The sequence below is a fragment of the Mastacembelus armatus genome, chromosome 17 (assembly GCF_900324485.2).
Source record: "Mastacembelus armatus chromosome 17, fMasArm1.2, whole genome shotgun sequence".
Lineage (NCBI taxonomy): Eukaryota > Metazoa > Chordata > Actinopteri > Synbranchiformes > Mastacembelidae > Mastacembelus > Mastacembelus armatus.
The window spans coordinates 23,869,278-23,887,861 of NC_046649.1; the positions used below are offsets into that span (position 1 = coordinate 23,869,278).

Below are 18,584 nucleotides of genomic sequence, written 5' to 3' on the forward strand. Positions count from 1 at the left end.
AACTCTCATTGGAGCCTGTTGCTTTATGGACTGAGGGGACATGTTGTCTAGTTTCATCCATTTAACTTAAACTGTGTCATTTAACCTGCTCTCAGTCCAGTTGTTACAGTTTCTTTCCTCCCAGGACCCACTGACACCCAACCATTTTTAATTTCACAACATTCCCACTGTTCTCGCCAAATTTTGTAAATATAAAGTAAGGGTTTTCAAACCAGTGGTTAGCAGTGTTGCCTCACATCAAGAAGGTTCCTGGTTTGAAACCCACCAGGGGCCTTTCTGTGTGGAGTCTGCATGTTCTCCCTGTGCTTGTGTGGGTTTTCTCCAGGTACTCTGGTTTCCTCCCACAGTCCAAAAACATGTATGTCACGTTGATTGGTGACTCTAAATTGCCCATAGGAGTGAGTGTGAGTGTGTGAGGTTGTTGGTCTCTATGTGGCCCTGTGATGGACTGGGGACCTGTCCAGGGTGGACCCCTGCCTTTAAACAACTCTAAAGTCATAACTGTTGTCAGGTGGTTAGTGTGTGTGTGTGTGTGTGTGTGTGTGTGTGTGTGTGACCTCTGCCTTCAGGAACATTCAGTGCTACAACGGCCTGTGTTTTCTCCTGTTATTTATTTGGTTCTGATCTTCCCACCTCATGATGACACACATGGTCCTCGTCCCAGACAGGTGACAACACTACAGATGATTAGACCTTCACTCTGGATGAGGAAGAACCAGCAGGAATAGTGTGTCTATATAGACCTTGTGTTAACAGCCCTTTGAATTGGTTTCAAATGAACGTGTGGAGGGAATGATGACAGTGAACTATAGCTCATGTATGAGCACTGAATTAAATTAGACTGGATAAAACAAAAGCTGGTCTAGAAGTCCTTTATTGAGAGAAGAATTATTGAGGTGATACCAGATTTACTGCAGTCACATTAACACATTTTTTATTTTTATTCTCGACCATCTGTGAAACATTCAGAGGTCGTTTACCATCCAGGATCAGGCTCTTATTAGAGACCAGACTCTGCCCAACAGGACCATTACAGCAGGTTCTGTGAAAATCTACAAGGAGCCACAATCATTTGTGAAAGCTGCTGCAGTCCAGCATCAGAAAGTCACTTACTTCAACAATTTAACTGGAATGATTAGGTCAACAAGATTTTTAAGTGTCTGAACTATGATTTGCCATATGCCACCACTCTCAGCCTGTTGTCTGGCCATCTCTTCCTGCGCTTTTTTGAGTTTTTCCCTTTCCTCTTGCATTTCCCTTTCACGAGCTGCCCTTAACTCATTCTCCCTGTCCCTGTCAGCTTTCACTTCCTTCATCAATTTTTCATACTTTTCCTCTATTTTGATCTTCATCTCCTCCTCCTTTTGGCGCATTTCCTCTTCTTTTTCTTTCAGGATTCTCTGTTTCTCCTCCTCAATAGCCCTCTCTGCGCTCTGGAACATTTCAGTGGTGTAGTGGCTTCCTCCGTTGTTCTCATTGATCTTTCCAATCTTCTGGAGCAGCTCCTTGACTTGAGAACGATCCTCACACTCATTGTTGAAGACGTGGTACTGGTTGTTACATCTGTCCACGAGTTCCTGCAATTCTTCACTTTCCTCCAAGAACTCCTTAATAGGTTTCCCTTTGAGCAGGTCACCATGGGTGAAGACAACCATGCTGTATTTGTCTGCATCCTCACCAAAGATTTTCTGAATCTTCTGCACCGTCTGCTTTTCTTCATCCGTGTATCTGCCCAGTCTGATGATGACCAGGAAGATGTGGGGTCCAGGAGAAGCATAAGAAATGCACCGAGCAATATTTCTATTGGTGTTTTCTTCAGTGATCTCGGTGTCAAACAGGCCCGGAGTGTCGATGACAGCAACCCGTTGTCCATCCACCTCAGAGACGCCCTTTTTACAGCGTATGGTCACAGACTTAGGGGTGAAAGATGATTCAAAGTGCTGTTTTCCCAGGATGGTGTTCCCTGTGGTGCTCTTTCCCACTCCAGTCTTCCCCACCATCACAATCCTGAGCACCTCATTGTTGTATCTGGGTGGATCTGAGGGGATGGTTGAAAACATGGACACATTTTTAGAGGGAAGTGTGGCCTTTCAGGTGACAAACATCTGTAATGAAACTTGTAAATACTGAATAACTACAGGGTCCTGGCTAATAAAATGTAGGTTTGGGAAAATGACATTACATTTGTTCTCACTAAAGAGGAACAGGGAGAGAACAGCCACACTTTCACATTACAAACCACATTCATACAACAAAAGGACAATGTCAGTTACACAGTGTTTTCTACAGTGTTACCAGAATCAGCTTCATGGGAAATGACAGTGATTTGACTGTGCTCAACCACCCACTGTTACACCATTAATTCTGCTGATGTTTCACTGGGAAAAGCCTAAATCATGTCAGACAATAGTTTTGCAGACACTTTCCCCAAACCTGTTCAGCATGAACATAAAAGGCCAGAAATTCAAACAGTGGCTTGGCCCAGTGAGGCTCAGTGTTGCTGGCTGAGCACACACACACACACACACACACACACACACACACACACACACACACACACACACACACACACACACACACGCATGAGCACTGTACTGGACTCGTTTACTGTGGAAAGAATTCACCATGTCTTCATGTGATCCATGTGACCTTTTGTACTAACAGGTTGTTTGTGCAGGAATTTCCTTTCTATTCCCTACTGCTCCAATAGCTGTGAGCAGAAACAGGTTCTGGTTTCTGGTAACTGTGTGAATGTATTCTTCCTGGGAATGAAGGACTGATGATGTGACAATGTGCTTTAGAAATACTGTATAACCCAGTCTGTGCTTTAGAACTACTGTGACCTGCTCTGATTTAATTTCTCACTACACAACATAGAAAGATTCCACAACAGGACACACAACAGCCACTGGTGAAGCAGAATATGAGGGTCTATGAATGTGTGAGTGGTTAGTAACATTTAACACAACATTATATATAGTGTAAAATTTATCAATTGAGAACATGGTGATAATCATATATGTTCTAAAATTTTAATATCATTTTGAATCCTACAATAACCGACATGAGAAGCTTCTACAAACCTCTTCTGTCAGACCTGCTACAAACAACACATGCACCTTTTTACAGTGTATTGTCTTGTCAAAATGTATAAATAAAGTTTTCAGACTTACCATTTCTGGAGAGTTTGCTGGCCATGTTTGCGTTAGAGAGAGGAGAGGAGATGTGCTGTCTAGAGTGACACTGCCCTGAACTGCAACTAACCATGCCTACAAAACTCCTCCTCCCACTGCCCCCTTAGCTAAGGGACAGCAAGACAGGAATTTCCTGTCTCCTCCTACTGATCTGACAGAAGGTTTGTAGAAGCTGCTAGAAGGGAGCAGAGGAGACAGTGAAATGTAATGTGAAAGTGTGGCTGTTCTCTCTCCCTGTTTCTCTTTAGTAAGAACAAATTTAGTAAGAAAATTCCTACAAGACAGTGTTTCACTGACCTTGACAGTGAGCAGCTAATTTATACATGATTGTGTTTTTGAGAAAACAGTGTTAATGCATGATCAATCACTAACATTTTTAAGTCACTGAAATAAGACCAGAAAACACAAACAGGACACTGGTTCACAAGACTTTTAAAGAAATGCATCTTGTAGTGTAAAGTGTTCGCTTCACAATGATGTGAAAGTCATTGTGTTCACTCATTCACAGAAAACAATTCACTGATTTCAATTTTCCAAGACACTTGTAACTGCCAAGGACATGTTTTCAAAGAGATGTGCACATTCGTTTCTGTTAAAATTCATATGAGTTTGAGCTCATTTACTGTTTAAAAATATTTGACTAAAACATATGAATGTGATACTCAAGGCAAAAGTAGTATATAACTGGTTAATTTTGCTGATAAGACCTATAATCTGATATGAAATTAATAATAAAGGGTGCCTCCCTTAGTTGACGTTTCCTATAACGCCTCATCAACAGTAAGGGGTTTTTTAAAGATAAGTTTTCTGTGACAACTTACCAACAGTCAGGGTTATTTTTAAAAAAGATAAGAAATTAATTTTGCTTGTTTGTCAAGATAAAATTATGGTTTGTTGTGTGACGTGTGTGTGTGTAACGTATAGGGGAGTGACCTTGAAGCTGAAATTATAAATTTTTTTTGTGAAAGTTCAGTCAGCAACATCAGACTAGTAGCAAACGACATCACTTCTACTGTCCAGGAAGATCATGATGTAAAAGAGACACCACATGAGCTGATTAATAACATTCCTAAGAATTATTTTAGGATTGAAAAATACAAAAAGTTTCCCCTAAAAAAACAAAAAAAACAATGACTCATTTTTTAATCCTTTAGCTGGTGGAGATGCTTCGCCAATTGTGCTGTAACAAAATTCCAACTTGTTACATCAACTAGTTTCATTGATTTCATTGAACTAGTCATTGATTTTTTTTTTTTTAGGGGAAACTGAGAGACACAGATAGTGAACAAATGTTTGCTGTGTTTGTGCCTGTGCTGGAAACCAGGCTGAAGACTTGCCCAGAGAGGGGCTCTGAGGGGTTGGCCAAGTGACTCAGGATAAAGCAGCCGTGGAAAAGAGTGAACAGGAGAGTGTAAAGTGTAAGTGCATGTAGAGCACAAGAGACATACAGAAACATAACCTCCGTGAAGTTGGCCCCCCACCCAACGCAAAATTTCGCAAAAATAGTCTCAATCGTTTGTGCTCCGTTTGTGCTGTAAAAATTTTCGTTTGTGCTGTTTTGGTTTTTTAGATATAAAAGATTTATTTAAAGGTCATTCTCCGGTCACTCAGCCCCCCCACATGCTGCAAACTCACCCGAAATAGTCTCAGTCGTTTGTGCGGCTTTTTATTTTGCTTTTATTTAGCATTTTATTTTGGGTTGCTCACTTATTTACTTTCTTACCAAATTGTTTGATTCTAGTGATGTTTTAATAGAACAACTCTTTAACAATATTTTTTGTAGTCGTTGTGGTGTTTATTAAAAGCAGCTCAATGTTCATCTGCTGTCAGACTCTTTTTCTGTCACCGTCTTACTTAAAATAGATTTGTGCGAGAGCGCCATCAAGTCGTAGCTTTATGTAACTTCAGCACTTTTGTTCCCATCTGATTGACCTTATTTACGAGTATCGTCTGATACCCATCACTCCCACCACGAGGTGGCGCTCTTCAAGATGCTGTTGTGAAAATCAAGTTAGTAGAGGAAAAGTTGATAAAGTCACAAACTCAAATTTCTGGCCAATGTAAGTACAATGTTTTAACAGTGGTAACCATAAGTTAGCCATGGTTCTTGCTAACCATAGTTTAACCATGGTATTTGTAGTAAAACTGTTGTACAAACGGTAATGAATATGCCAAATAATAAAAGTTATGATACTTGGTTACTACTCTTACAATACTAAAACAAAGATTAATTTTTGTAAGTGTAACTTCAAGAACAACGGTACAGAATTCAAGTGAGCTAAGATTTCCAATGTTTATTGAACAAAAAACACATTGCTAATACTTGTATCACTTATATCACTAGCAATTAAATGCTAATTACAGTTGTACATATGACTCATGTTAGTTTTAGAATATGTTCAACATTACTCTATTGTTAGTAATATAAGATATAACATATTATTACTATATTGTCCTTATATTTGGGACAATACAGTAATACAGGTTTATACTATACATGACATTTTTGGAGTTAGGATTATTTAAGTGAGTAATTATGTTGTGCTTTCTGTGATAGTGTCACCTTTGCAAATTTTGTTTGTGGTGAAGACTCCAACAACCTCCTCCAGCTAGTGAAAACCATCAGCACAAAGGGTCTGAATGCACAGGCCTACATACAGAGGGCAGAGCTGCTGAGTGAAATATTCAACCCTGTCCAACTGAAGGCTGGTGCTCTCCAAATCGATACACAGTGCCACATCTCCACTATCATTGAAAAATCAATGACAAAACATTCATGTGTTCACGTCACAAAGCAGGGCTCCTCACAGTACTGCAGTCTCAGCACACAAACAACAAGGCAAATACCATTTGTTTGTACTTTTGTTGCTGTACTACAGGCTTCTGGCATTGCTCATCTTCAGACTGCAGTGGAAGAAGGCCTTAACCTTCTGGAGTCCCCCTGCCTCAGGCCAGTCCAAAGTCCATCACAGTGTCCCTCTGCATTCAAGACAGACTCTACATCAGGACAAGAGCTCTGTGCAGGGAAAGTGTCTCACAGTTACAGTCTGGGAGAACTTCTGTGGATTGACACTGACCTGGGAAGTAATTCCATAGAATTTCCATTGAGTGAATTTCCCCCCAATCTGATGCTCCAGGGAGAGAGACTTACTTTAAGGGCAGTCATCGCTTTCAAAGGAGGCTTAACGCAGGCTAGTCTTGGACCTTATGTAGCCTACTGCAGGAGGTCTCCATGAGTCTGGGAGATGTATGATGACCTGAGAAGTGGAGTGACAGGAGTGTCAGAAAAAAACAAAATCTGCCCACATGCAGTGTTATACACAAAGGATTGACTGCACTGTTTAAATTTAATCTCAAGTATTTTGTTGTATGCCACACACCCTTGTTTTCCTACTCCTGTTTGGAGAAGCTGTTTCTGCTCTTCTGGAAGTCAGGCTCGATGGAGTGGATTATTCTGTGTGGCAGTTTTGGTTTGAAGACAGACATGGCCTGTCAGTGGTTTTAAGTGTTTAAGTTTTTAAAGGTCCATTATTTGTGTTAATGGATGTTAAGATGTTAGTTCACTTTAATTCAGTTTCACAAGTAAAATAATTTTGGCTTAATTCATTGAGTCATGAGGCACATGTCTACATACATGCATATAATACACATACAAAGCTTATGTATGTATAAGCACAGAGATACAGCAAACATATTGTATGACATACTATTGTTATTAACATAATGACATACAGTAGCAAGTAAAAACATTTACCTTGGAGTTGGTATTACAGTCCACACTTCTTGTGAGCCGCTGTGTCTGGTATAAGTTGGAAACACACAGTCGATCGGTAACTTAACTAAATTTGGATCCGTTTGGATCTTACCTTGTTACTTCAACTGTACTAAGAAAAACGTCATCACCAAAATGTAATGTCTAATATTTTAAAAACCGAGGCAGCACAAACGAAAATTTTTACAGCACAAACCAGCACAAACGAAGCACAAACGATTGAGACTATTTCGGGTGAGTTTGGAGCATGTGGGGGGGCTGAGTGACCGGAGAATGACCTTTAAATAAATCTTTTATATCTAAAAAACCAAAACAGCACAAACGAAAATTTTTACAGCACAAACCAGCACAAACGAAGCACAAACGATTGAGACTATTTTTGCGAAATTTTGCGTTGGGTGGGGGGCCAACTTCACGGAGGTAGAAAACCTCAATACAGTCTTTTTCTGAAACCAGACCACATTTACTATGTTTTAAAAGCATTTTAAATGCCATGAACTAACCATTAACTCTGTATTAGTCAGCTAATTATTGTAGCTCTAAAGTAGTTTATTGAATCTCTCACATTCACAGTAGCATTTTTTTTGTATTTTTCAATCCTAAATAATTCTTAGGGATATTATTAATCAGCTCATGTGGTGTCTCTTTTACATCATGATCTTCCTGGACAGTAGCAGTGATGTCGTTTGCTACTAGTCTGATGTTGCTGACTGAACTTTCACAAAACAAAAAAAAGAAAAAGAAACTTCTAATCCTGATCCATTGACACAACCATCAGACTTTTAGTTATAGTAATGTAAAGCCCCAATGCTATGTTCATATTTAGTATTACTGCTGTGGTTTACTCTTGTAAAGTTTACTATGTGATTATTTATACAGCAGCACCAACAGAGAAGCAGAGATAGTTTCACCTGAGAAAATGAAGAATCCCCCCACACTCCAAAACCCCACACTTTAATCCACAATTACAACATGTCTCGGTCTAATGCGGACGATCTGCACAGCTCCGTAGTCTGTACACTGTTAGCTTGCTAATCATTGCATTGGTTGACACATATATGTGCATTGACGTATTAACGTCCAACGCCACCACGCTCTATAACGTAGGCTAAAACGGCTGATGAGCAGCAAACATTGTCGTCTACGAAATTTGCCCCGTGCACAACTGTAAACAGTCATTGACAAATATCAACACACAAAAATACGGTAGTTAAATGTTAGTCACGACCCCTTATTTTAAAAAGGAGTAGTAGAAATTATTTTTAATGGTTTGTAATTTCAGCGGCAAGGTCACTCCCCTATACGTTACACACACACACGTCACACAACAAACCATAATTTTATCTTGACAAACAAGCAAAACGAATTTTTATCTTTTTTAAAAATAAACCTGACTGTTGGTAAGTTGTCACAGAAAACTTATCTTTAAAAAACCCCTTACTGTTGATGAGGCGTTATAGGAAACGTCAACTAAGGGAGGCACCCTTTATTATTAATTTCATATCAGATTATAGATCTTATCAGCAAAATGAACCAGTTATATACTACTGGCATAAAGTAAAGAATGTGCTCCCTTAAAATGTTTAAAGTTAAGGGTTCTTTAAGAAAGAATTACTATTGAAGCATAACAGGTCACATGGCCAGGTTGAGTTGTACACGGGACCGTTGCATTATGGGTTGAACTAATATGGATACAGAGAAACACTAATGGTATGCTGTTAGGTAAATTCTTTTAACAAATAGACTCAGAGGACGAACTTCGGTCAGATTATATAGAAGTTTTACTTTCAAGCAGTAACAGTCACACTGCACCTTGGTACAGCATGAGGATCACTGGCTGCTTGCAGCCCAACACATCAGTTTTCATGGAAACACAAAAGGGAGACATCTGGGCCCTTATCAAATAGTCAAGGTCAGAGCAAACTGTGCTCACTGAGAGCAACAATTATATTTCTACAGTACACAATAGGCCCCATTCAGAAGGGTTTCAGTTCTACTAAAGTGGATCAGGTCACAGGAGGGTCAACATTTGAATTTCTCTAACATATGCAGAGCCTAAAAAAGATTTCCTTGCACGGTCTAAGAGGGCGCACACGGTAATTCGTCTTTAAATCTGTTATTTTGTTGTTTTATATCAGCTTTTTGTAAATGATGATGTTATGTGTAAATAGTCATTGGATTGGAATGTCACTGGATTTGTCGCATGTGTTCGTTTGTGTATCAGTGGACATTTACTTGTAGTTATCATAGAGAAAGAGACAAATAACAGCAAAAGGACATATGTACGAAGCGTGGCTATCATTTCATTCGACCAATGCAGCTACAACAATTTTTGTTTAGAAAGGGGATATGCAGGAAGGTGTGTCTGAGCACGCATAGTCATGTGATTTACCTGAGAAGACAAAAGACGCGCTCAACGACCCGCACAAAGAACCGCATAATGAGCCTTCCAGTCAGTGTGGCTCAGAGGGAACAATACAACACAATACAATACAATGCGGATCCAAACGGTCGTCATTTGAGTCGTGTTTTTAGGACACAGTAAACTATTCATCGCTGTGTGGAACATACAAAGAGCTTCTTCACTTGCGTAACGTGCCATCATCCAAACGCACAGAAAAAGTCAATTCTATGATGAAGTTTGACGTTTTATGTCATTTCTCGGGGGCGTGTACATAATTACCTGGCTCACCTGAGATTATTTCCATATGAACAGTGTGCTCAGTGTGAGGTGGAATCACATTAGCTATAATGAGGTGAGACAGGAGAAAACACACCGCTCCTTACTTTCATACAGATTAAATAAAGAGATTATTTGTTTTCAACTTGAATTGTTTCATTTAAAAGAAGACATTTCAAGTTCGGTGGCTCAAAACTACTTGCAGCTGAATTCTAATAAAACAGAAATAGTTGTTACTGGCCCACAACATATAACCAAATATGTTCTGCCTTGTACAGACTCTCTCTTACATAACCCAACATCCGCTGCAAAAATCTTGGTGTTTGGTTTGATTCTAAACTAAACTTTGAGCGCCATGTCACAAAGACTGTCCAGACATGTTTTTATCACCTCAGAAATATCTCCAAAATACAATAAATTTTATCATTTAAGAATACGGAGGTGATTTTACATGCTTTTATTTCTTCACGCCTTGACTATTGCAACAGTCTATTCACCTGCCTGTGCCATAAATCGATTAACCGGCTCCAGGTTGTCCAGAACTCAGCTGCAAGACTCTTGACTGGAAAAAGTAGAATTGACCATATCACTCCTGTTTTATCTTCCTTGCACTGGCTCCCGGTACATTTTAGGACCATATGTGGGAACGTGCTGAGCGGCAAGAATGTGTTGAGTAACTAACCGACAAAAAGGGTGTGGACAAGAGTTTCAGTTGAGAAGAGCGTAACCCAGACTATATAACCACTGTGCGTGTCCTTGTTTTCAGTTCTGTGGCTGCATGCACTAGAAATAGTGCCACAGACTCCAGATACTGTATATCTGACTGTGTTTGCTCATGTAATCTGTTTTGCTGTGGAAACAATAAAAGTATAGAATCTTCAATAGGCTACTGACTGATCTCTTCTCACAAACCAACTCGGCAGGACACAGGTGGAGTTCATGTCCCAACAGCACTCATTGGGAACAATTTTTCTCCTGTGCTCATTTTCCAACAACTGAACACGCCAACAGTGATTGGTATTGAAATGAAGTCACAACAGTGAGATGTGCCCTCCTCCTAATGTGCGTTTAAGAGACAGACAGCGAAACTCTTTATAGTTCCTCGGTAACCAGAGCAGCGGTAGAAAACCCAGACGCACATATCCAGATGTATTGAGAGACAAAAACACACAGACACACATATTAAGACATTAACAAATGTCACTGACAAACATTCAGCCACACACACCATCGCACACACTCGTGGACACATGCAGACCAGCAAAGCTACCAAAGCTGAGGTGTGGGATTTTGTAAACGGCTGCAGAGGGCACATTTCTGAGGCCACAGTGACACAGGCACATACAGACACACACAAATGCAGGAAGGCCGCAGCAGCAGGCATTTCTACAGCATTTGCATCTTTAAGTTTAAAACTCCCATTGGAAAACAATGGTGGATCTCAGTCATCGCCACGGCAGCAGCGTGGAAAATAGAGCATGGGTCTGATTGTCTTTTTTGATCGGGATGCCCTAATGGATTTCTAAGCCAAATTTGGTGCAGTTCTGACAAACTAAATTTTGGCTCTCCATTCAAGTATTTTTGCAAATGTTCAAATTGTTATACAGGGGGCGCTATTGCACCTACTGTGATTTTGTTTAATCACATGGGTTCAGGCCGGCGGGGACTACAATTCATCAATTGGTCAGATTCAAATCCGACAATGCGTGTGCGATTTATCATAACTCAAAGATGCGTAAAACGAACATCAACTGGACTGGTCCGCCAGAGGAAAACCGTAAATATTAATTACGAAGTTTGGAAACTTTAGCTGCCCCTCTCATATAGATGAGGTCTTTTGAAGTCGTTGATGAAACCTATAAAATCCTCACGCCAATAGTCCCTGCGCCGTGACCTTCGCCCGCTGCTCGGGCCTAATGAACACCAACCATTGACCTACGGTGCTGCTAACGTCGGCTAGCCAACAGCTAGCTAAACGTCACGTGTTTTACTCGAACGACGTGCTAACCTCGGCTAAAAGCACAAACAGCGCTAATAAACACGAAGACAACAGACAGAGGAAATGTTCACCTACTTATTCTGTGAGTCGACTCCCCCGAAAAACGTGTTTTATCCTCTTTAAGCGTAAACGTGTTAGATTTTACCCAAACACACGAGGGCAGTTCTTCTCTTCTTCGCTTGTTTATTGGCGGTTTGCTCGTCGGACGAAGAATAAGAATAAGAAAAACCTTTATTTGTCCCACAATGGGGAAACTGCATTGTTGCAACAGTAAGTACAAAAAACACAGCGAGAGCCAGAAGTAACAAGATGTGAGATAAATAGGAAATTAAAAATATTTAGAAAGTACTAAGTGGAATAGAACTATGAATCTACAAAGACTATAAGTGTGTACAATATGTGTCTATGGGTATGTGCAGTATATGGACATCACTGGATATATAAAGAAATACCAGGTAAAGTGACCACAGTATATTGCACTGATGTGATTTACATTATACTACACTATTGTACATGATCACTGCAGATGGATGACACACTTACAGTTAGCAGTGATCATTGTAGAGTCTGACAGCAGCAGGAAGGAAAGACCTGTGGAATCTGTCCTTCACACAGTGAGGGTGGATCAGTCTGTCACTGAAGCTGCTCTCCAGGCAGACAGGACGTCCTGCAGGGGGTGAGACTCGTGGTCCAGCATCGATGTCAGCTTAGCCAGGACCCTTCTCTGTCCCCCACCTCCCTCACTGAGTCCAGAGGACAGCCCTGGACAGAGTTGGACTTCTTGATGACCTTGTCCAGCTTCTTCCTTTCCCTCTCCGTGATGCTGCTGCTCCAGCAGACCACACCGTACAGGATGGCTGATGCCACCACAGAGTCATAGATAGGTCCTCAGGAGTGCCCCCTTCACCCCAAAAGACCACAGTCTCCTCAGGAGGCAGAGTCGGCTCTGGCCCTTCCTGTACAGTGGCCATCTGTGTTATGAGTCCACTCCAGTTGTTGTTCAGATGAACACCCAGGTACTTATAAGAGTCCACTCTCTCAATGACCATTCCCTGGATGTTCACTGACGAGGGGAGAGTAGACCAACATCTGCGGAAATCCATCACCATCTCCTTGGTCTTCCCTGTGTTGATAAGGAGGTGGTTCTGCTGACAGAGGTGGCCCAGGACCAGTCTCTCCAGTGTCTTCATCAGATGGACGTGAGAGCCACCGGCCTGAAGCTGTTGATGTCTTTAGCGTGCGGTGTCTTGGGCACTGGTACACACAGGAAGTCTCAGAGCTGTGGTACCACCCTCAGCTTTGAGGCTCAGGTGAAGACATGATCCATAACTCCACACAGTTCATCTGCACAGGACTTAAGGAGCCTGGAGCTGATGCACCTGGTCCAGCTGCCTTCCTAGCCTAGATCCTCCTCAGTTCACTTCTCACCTGGGCTGGTGTGAGGGACAAGGGTGGGCAGGGGGGCAGTGTGCTTGGGGGGGCATGGAGCTGTGAAGTGGTGGGCTGATGGGGTGGGCCTGAGGTGTGAAAGGCTGAGGAGTGAGGCATTGTCCAGGTGCCAGGGTGCCAGCTGCGTGGGGGGAGGAGAGAGTGATTGATCAAACCTAAGGAAACCTAAGGCGCGTTACCGCACCTGCAGACCGGAGTGAGGACTGTTGACATATTACTGCACCGTGTTTTTTCTATGGAAAACTCTCATTGGAGCCTGTTGCTTTATGGACTGAGGGGACATGTTGTCTAGTTTCATCCATTTAACTTAAACTGTGTCATTTAACCTGCTCTCAGTCCAGTTGTTACAGTTTCTTTCCTCCCAGGACCCACTGACACCCAACCATTTTTAATTTCACAACATTCCCACTGTTTCTCGCCAAATTTTGTAAATATAAAGTAAGGGTTTTCAAACCAGTGGTTAGCAGTGTTGCCTCACATCAAGAAGGTGTCCTGGTTTGAAACCCACCAGGGGCCTTTCTGTGTGGGAGTCTGCATGTTCTCCCTGTGCTTGTGTGGGTTTTCTCCAGGTACTCTGGTTTCCTCCTCCCACAGTCCAAAAACATGTATGTCCACGTTGATTGGTGACTCTAAATTGCCCATAGGAGTGAGTGTGAGTGTGTGAGGTTGTTGGTCTCTATGTGGCCCTGTGATGGACTGGGGACCTGTCCAGGTGGACCCCTGCCTTTAAACAACTCTAAAGTCATAACTGTTGTCAGGTGGTTAGTGTGTGTGTGTGTGTGGTGTGTGTGTGTGTGTGTGACCTCTGCCTTCAGGAACATTCAGTGCTACAACGGCCTGTGTTTCTCCTGTATTTATTTGGTTCTGATCTTCCCACCTCATGATGACACACATGGTCCTCGTCCCAGACAGGTGACAACACTACAGATGATTAGACCTTCACTCTGGATGAGGAAGAACCAGCAGGAATAGTGTGTCTATATAGACCTTGTGTTAACAGCCCTTTGAATTGGTTTCAAATGAACGTGTGGAGGGAATGATGACAGTGAACTATAGCTCATGTATGAGCACTGAATTAAATTAGACTGGATAAAACAAAAGCTGGTCTAGAAGTCCTTTTATGAGAGAAGAATTATTGAGGGGATACCAGATTACTGCAGTCACATTAACACATTTTTATTTTTATTCTCGACCATCTGTGAAACATTCAGAGGTCGTTTACCATCCAGGATCAGGCTCTTATTAGAGACCAGACTCTGCCCAACAGGACCATTACAGCAGGTTCTGTGAAAATCTACAAGGAGCCACAATCATTTGTGAAAGCTGCTGCAGTCCAGCATCAGAAAGTCACTTACTTCAACAATTTAACTGGAATGATTAGGTCAACAAGATTTTAAGTGTCTGAACTATGATTTGCCATATGCCACCACTCTCAGCCTGTTGTCTGGCCATCTCTTCCTGCGCTTTTTGAGTTTTTCCCTTTCCTCTTGCATTTCCCTTTCACGAGCTGCCCTTAACTCATTCTCCCTGTCCCTGTCAGCTTTCACTTCCTTCATCAATTTTTCATACTTTTCCTCTATTTTGATCTTCATCTCCTCCTCCTTTTGGCGCATTTCCTCTTCTTTTTCTTTCAGGATTCTCTGTTTCTCCTCCTCAATAGCCCTCTCTGCGCTCTGGAACATTTCAGTGGTGTAGTGGCTTCCTCCGTTGTTCTCATTGATCTTTCCAATCTTCTGGAGCAGCTCCTTGACTTGAGAACGATCCTCACACTCATTGTTGAAGACGTGGTACTGGTTGTTACATCTGTCCACGAGTTCCTGCAATTCTTCACTTTCCTCCAAGAACTCCTTAATAGGTTTCCCTTTGAGCAGGTCACCATGGGTGAAGACAACCATGCTGTATTTGTCTGCATCCTCACCAAAGATTTTCTGAATCTTCTGCACCGTCTGCTTTTCTTCATCCGTGTATCTGCCCAGTCTGATGATGACCAGGAAGATGTGGGGTCCAGGAGAAGCATAAGAAATGCACCGAGCAATATTTCTATTGGTGTTTTCTTCAGTGATCTCGGTGTCAACAGGCCGGAGTGTCGATGACAGCAACCCGTTGTCCATCCACCTCAGAGACGCCCTTTTTACAGCGTATGGTCACAGACTTAGGGGTGAAAGATGATTCAAAGTGCTGTTTTCCCAGGATGGTGTTCCCTGTGGTGCTCTTTCCCACTCCAGTCTTCCCCACCATCACAATCCTGAGCACCTCATTGTTGTATCTGGGTGGATCTGAGGGGATGGTTGAAAACATGGACACATTTTTAGAGGGAAGTGTGGCCTTTCAGGTGACAAACATCTGTAATGAAACTTGTAAATACTGAATAACTACAGGGTCCTGGCTAATAAAATGTAGGTTTGGGAAAATGACATTACATTTGTTCTCACTAAAGAGGAACAGGGAGAGAACAGCCACACTTTCACATTACAAACCACATTCATACAACAAAAGGACAATGTCAGTTACACAGTGTTTTCTACAGTGTTACCAGAATCAGCTTCATGGGAAATGACAGTGATTTGACTGTGCTCAACCACCCACTGTTACACCATTAATTCTGCTGATGTTTCACTGGGAAAAGCCTAAATCATGTCAGACAATAGTTTTGCAGACACTTTCCCCAAACCTGTTCAGCATGAACATAAAAGGCCAGAAATTCAAACAGTGGCTTGGCCCAGTGAGGCTCAGTGTTGCTGGCTGAGCACACACACACACACACACACACACACACACACACACACACACACACACACACACACACACACACACACACGCATGAGCACTGTACTGGACTCGTTTACTGTGGAAAGAATTCACCATGTCTTCATGTGATCCATGTGACCTTTTGTACTAACAGGTTGTTTGTGCAGGAATTTCCTTTCTATTCCCTACTGCTCCAATAGCTGTGAGCAGAAACAGGTTCTGGTTTCTGGTAACTGTGTGAATGTATTCTTCCTGGGGAATGAAGGACTGATGATGTGACAATGTGCTTTAGAAATACTGTATAACCCAGTCTGTGCTTTAGAACTACTGTGACCTGCTCTGATTTAATTTCTCACTACACAACATAGAAAGATTCCACAACAGGACACACAACAGCCACTGGTGAAGCAGAATATGAGGGTCTATGAATGTGTGAGTGGTTAGTAACATTTAACACAACATTATATATAGTGTAAAATTTATCAATTGAGAACATGGTGATAATCATATATGTTCTAAAATTTTAATATCATTTTGAATCCTACAATAACCGACATGAGAAGCTTCTACAAACCTCTTCTGTCAGACCTGCTACAAACAACACATGCACCTTTTTACAGTGTATTGTCTTGTCAAAATGTATAATAAAGTTTTCAGACTTACCATTTCTGGAGAGTTTGCTGGCCATGTTTGCGTTAGAGAGAGGAGAGGAGATGTGCTGTCTAGAGTGACACTGCCCTGAACTGCAACTAACCATGCCTACAAAACTCCTCCTCCCACTGCCCCCTTAGCTAAGGGACAGCAAGACAGGAATTTCCTGTCTCCTCCTACTGATCTGACAGAAGGTTTGTAGAAGCTGCTAGAAGGGAGCAGAGGAGACAGTGAAATGTAATGTGAAAGTGTGGCTGTTCTCTCTCCCTGTTTCTCTTTAGTAAGAACAAATTTAGTAAGAAAATTCCTACAAGACAGTGTTTTCACTGACCTTGACAGTGAGCAGCTAATTTATACATGATTGTGTTTTTGAGAAAACAGTGTTAATGCATGATCAATCACTAACATTTTTAAGTCACTGAAATAAGACCAGAAAACACAAACAGGACACTGGTTCACAAGACTTTTAAAGAAATGCATCTTGTAGTGTAAAGTGTTCGCTTCACAATGATGTGAAAGTCATTGTGTTCACTCATTCACAGAAAACAATTCACTGATTTCAATTTTCCAAGACACTTGTAACTGCCAAGGACATGTTTTCAAAGAGATGTGCACATTCGTTTCTGTTAAAATTCATATGAGTTTGAGCTCATTTACTGTTTAAAAATATTTGACTAAAACATATGAATGTGATACTCAAGGCAAAAGTAGTATATAACTGGTTAATTTTGCTGATAAGACCTATAATCTGATATGAAATTAATAATAAAGGGTGCCTCCCTTAGTTGACGTTTCCTATAACGCCTCATCAACAGTAAGGGGTTTTTTAAAGATAAGTTTTCTGTGACAACTTACCAACAGTCAGGGTTATTTTTAAAAAAGATAAGAAATTAATTTTGCTTGTTTGTCAAGATAAAATTATGGTTTGTTGTGTGACGTGTGTGTGTGTAACGTATAGGGGAGTGACCTTGAAGCTGAAATTATAAATTTTTTTTGTGAAAGTTCAGTCAGCAACATCAGACTAGTAGCAAACGACATCACTTCTACTGTCCAGGAAGATCATGATGTAAAAGAGACACCACATGAGCTGATTAATAACATTCCTAAGAATTATTTTAGGATTGAAAAATACAAAAAGTTTCCCCTAAAAAAACAAAAAAAACAATGACTCATTTTTTAATCCTTTAGCTGGTGGAGATGCTTCGCCAATTGTGCTGTAACAAAATTCCAACTTGTTACATCAACTAGTTTCATTGATTTCATTGAACTAGTCATTGATTTTTTTTTTTTTAGGGGAAACTGAGAGACACAGATAGTGAACAAATGTTTGCTGTGTTTGTGCCTGTGCTGGAAACCAGGCTGAAGACTTGCCCAGAGAGGGGCTCTGAGGGGTTGGCCAAGTGACTCAGGATAAAGCAGCCGTGGAAAAGAGTGAACAGGAGAGTGTAAAGTGTAAGTGCATGTAGAGCACAAGAGACATACAGAAACATAACCTCCGTGAAGTTGGCCCCCCACCCAACGCAAAATTTCGCAAAAATAGTCTCAATCGTTTGTGCTCCGTTTGTGCTGTAAAAATTTTCGTTTGTGCTGTTTTGGTTTTTTAGATATAAAAGATTTATTTAAAGGTCATTCTCCGGTCACTCAGCCCCCCCACATGCTGCAAACTCACCCGAAATAGTCTCAGTCGTTTGTGCGGCTTTTTATTTTGCTTTTATTTAGCATTTTATTTTGGGTTGCTCACTTATTTACTTTCTTACCAAATTGTTTGATTCTAGTGATGTTTTAATAGAACAACTCTTTAACAATATTTTTTGTAGTCGTTGTGGTGTTTATTAAAAGCAGCTCAATGTTCATCTGCTGTCAGACTCTTTTTCTGTCACCGTCTTACTTAAAATAGATTTGTGCGAGAGCGCCATCAAGTCGTAGCTTTATGTAACTTCAGCACTTTTGTTCCCATCTGATTGACCTTATTTACGAGTATCGTCTGATACCCATCACTCCCACCACGAGGTGGCGCTCTTCAAGATGCTGTTGTGAAAATCAAGTTAGTAGAGGAAAAGTTGATAAAGTCACAAACTCAAATTTCTGGCC

At 41.2% G+C, this 18,584-nt stretch overlaps 3 protein-coding genes across 13 annotated transcripts in view; all 3 read right to left on the reverse strand.

Moving 5' to 3' along the window:
- The window catches only part of LOC113134345 (zinc finger protein 62 homolog), a 757,491-nt gene that overhangs the window by 701,232 nt on the left and 37,675 nt on the right, over positions 1-18,584 (reverse strand). The gene's annotated exons all lie outside the window — the stretch shown is intronic.
- Positions 913-3,291, reverse strand: LOC113134394 (GTPase IMAP family member 4-like). Its single transcript, XM_026313770.1, has 2 exons — positions 3,174-3,291; positions 913-2,038 (listed from the first exon to the last, which is right to left on the reverse strand). The coding sequence occupies exons 1-2, from the start codon at positions 3,265-3,267 to the stop codon at positions 1,110-1,112; spliced, it is 1,023 nt and encodes a 340-aa protein (XP_026169555.1). The 5' UTR covers positions 3,268-3,291; the 3' UTR covers positions 913-1,109.
- LOC113134090 (GTPase IMAP family member 4-like) lies at positions 14,501-16,623 on the reverse strand. The gene is given in 3 exon segments (XM_033325639.1): positions 14,501-15,170; positions 15,172-15,370; positions 16,506-16,623. Coding segments are annotated over 3 exon segments (963 nt in total). The 5' UTR covers positions 16,600-16,623.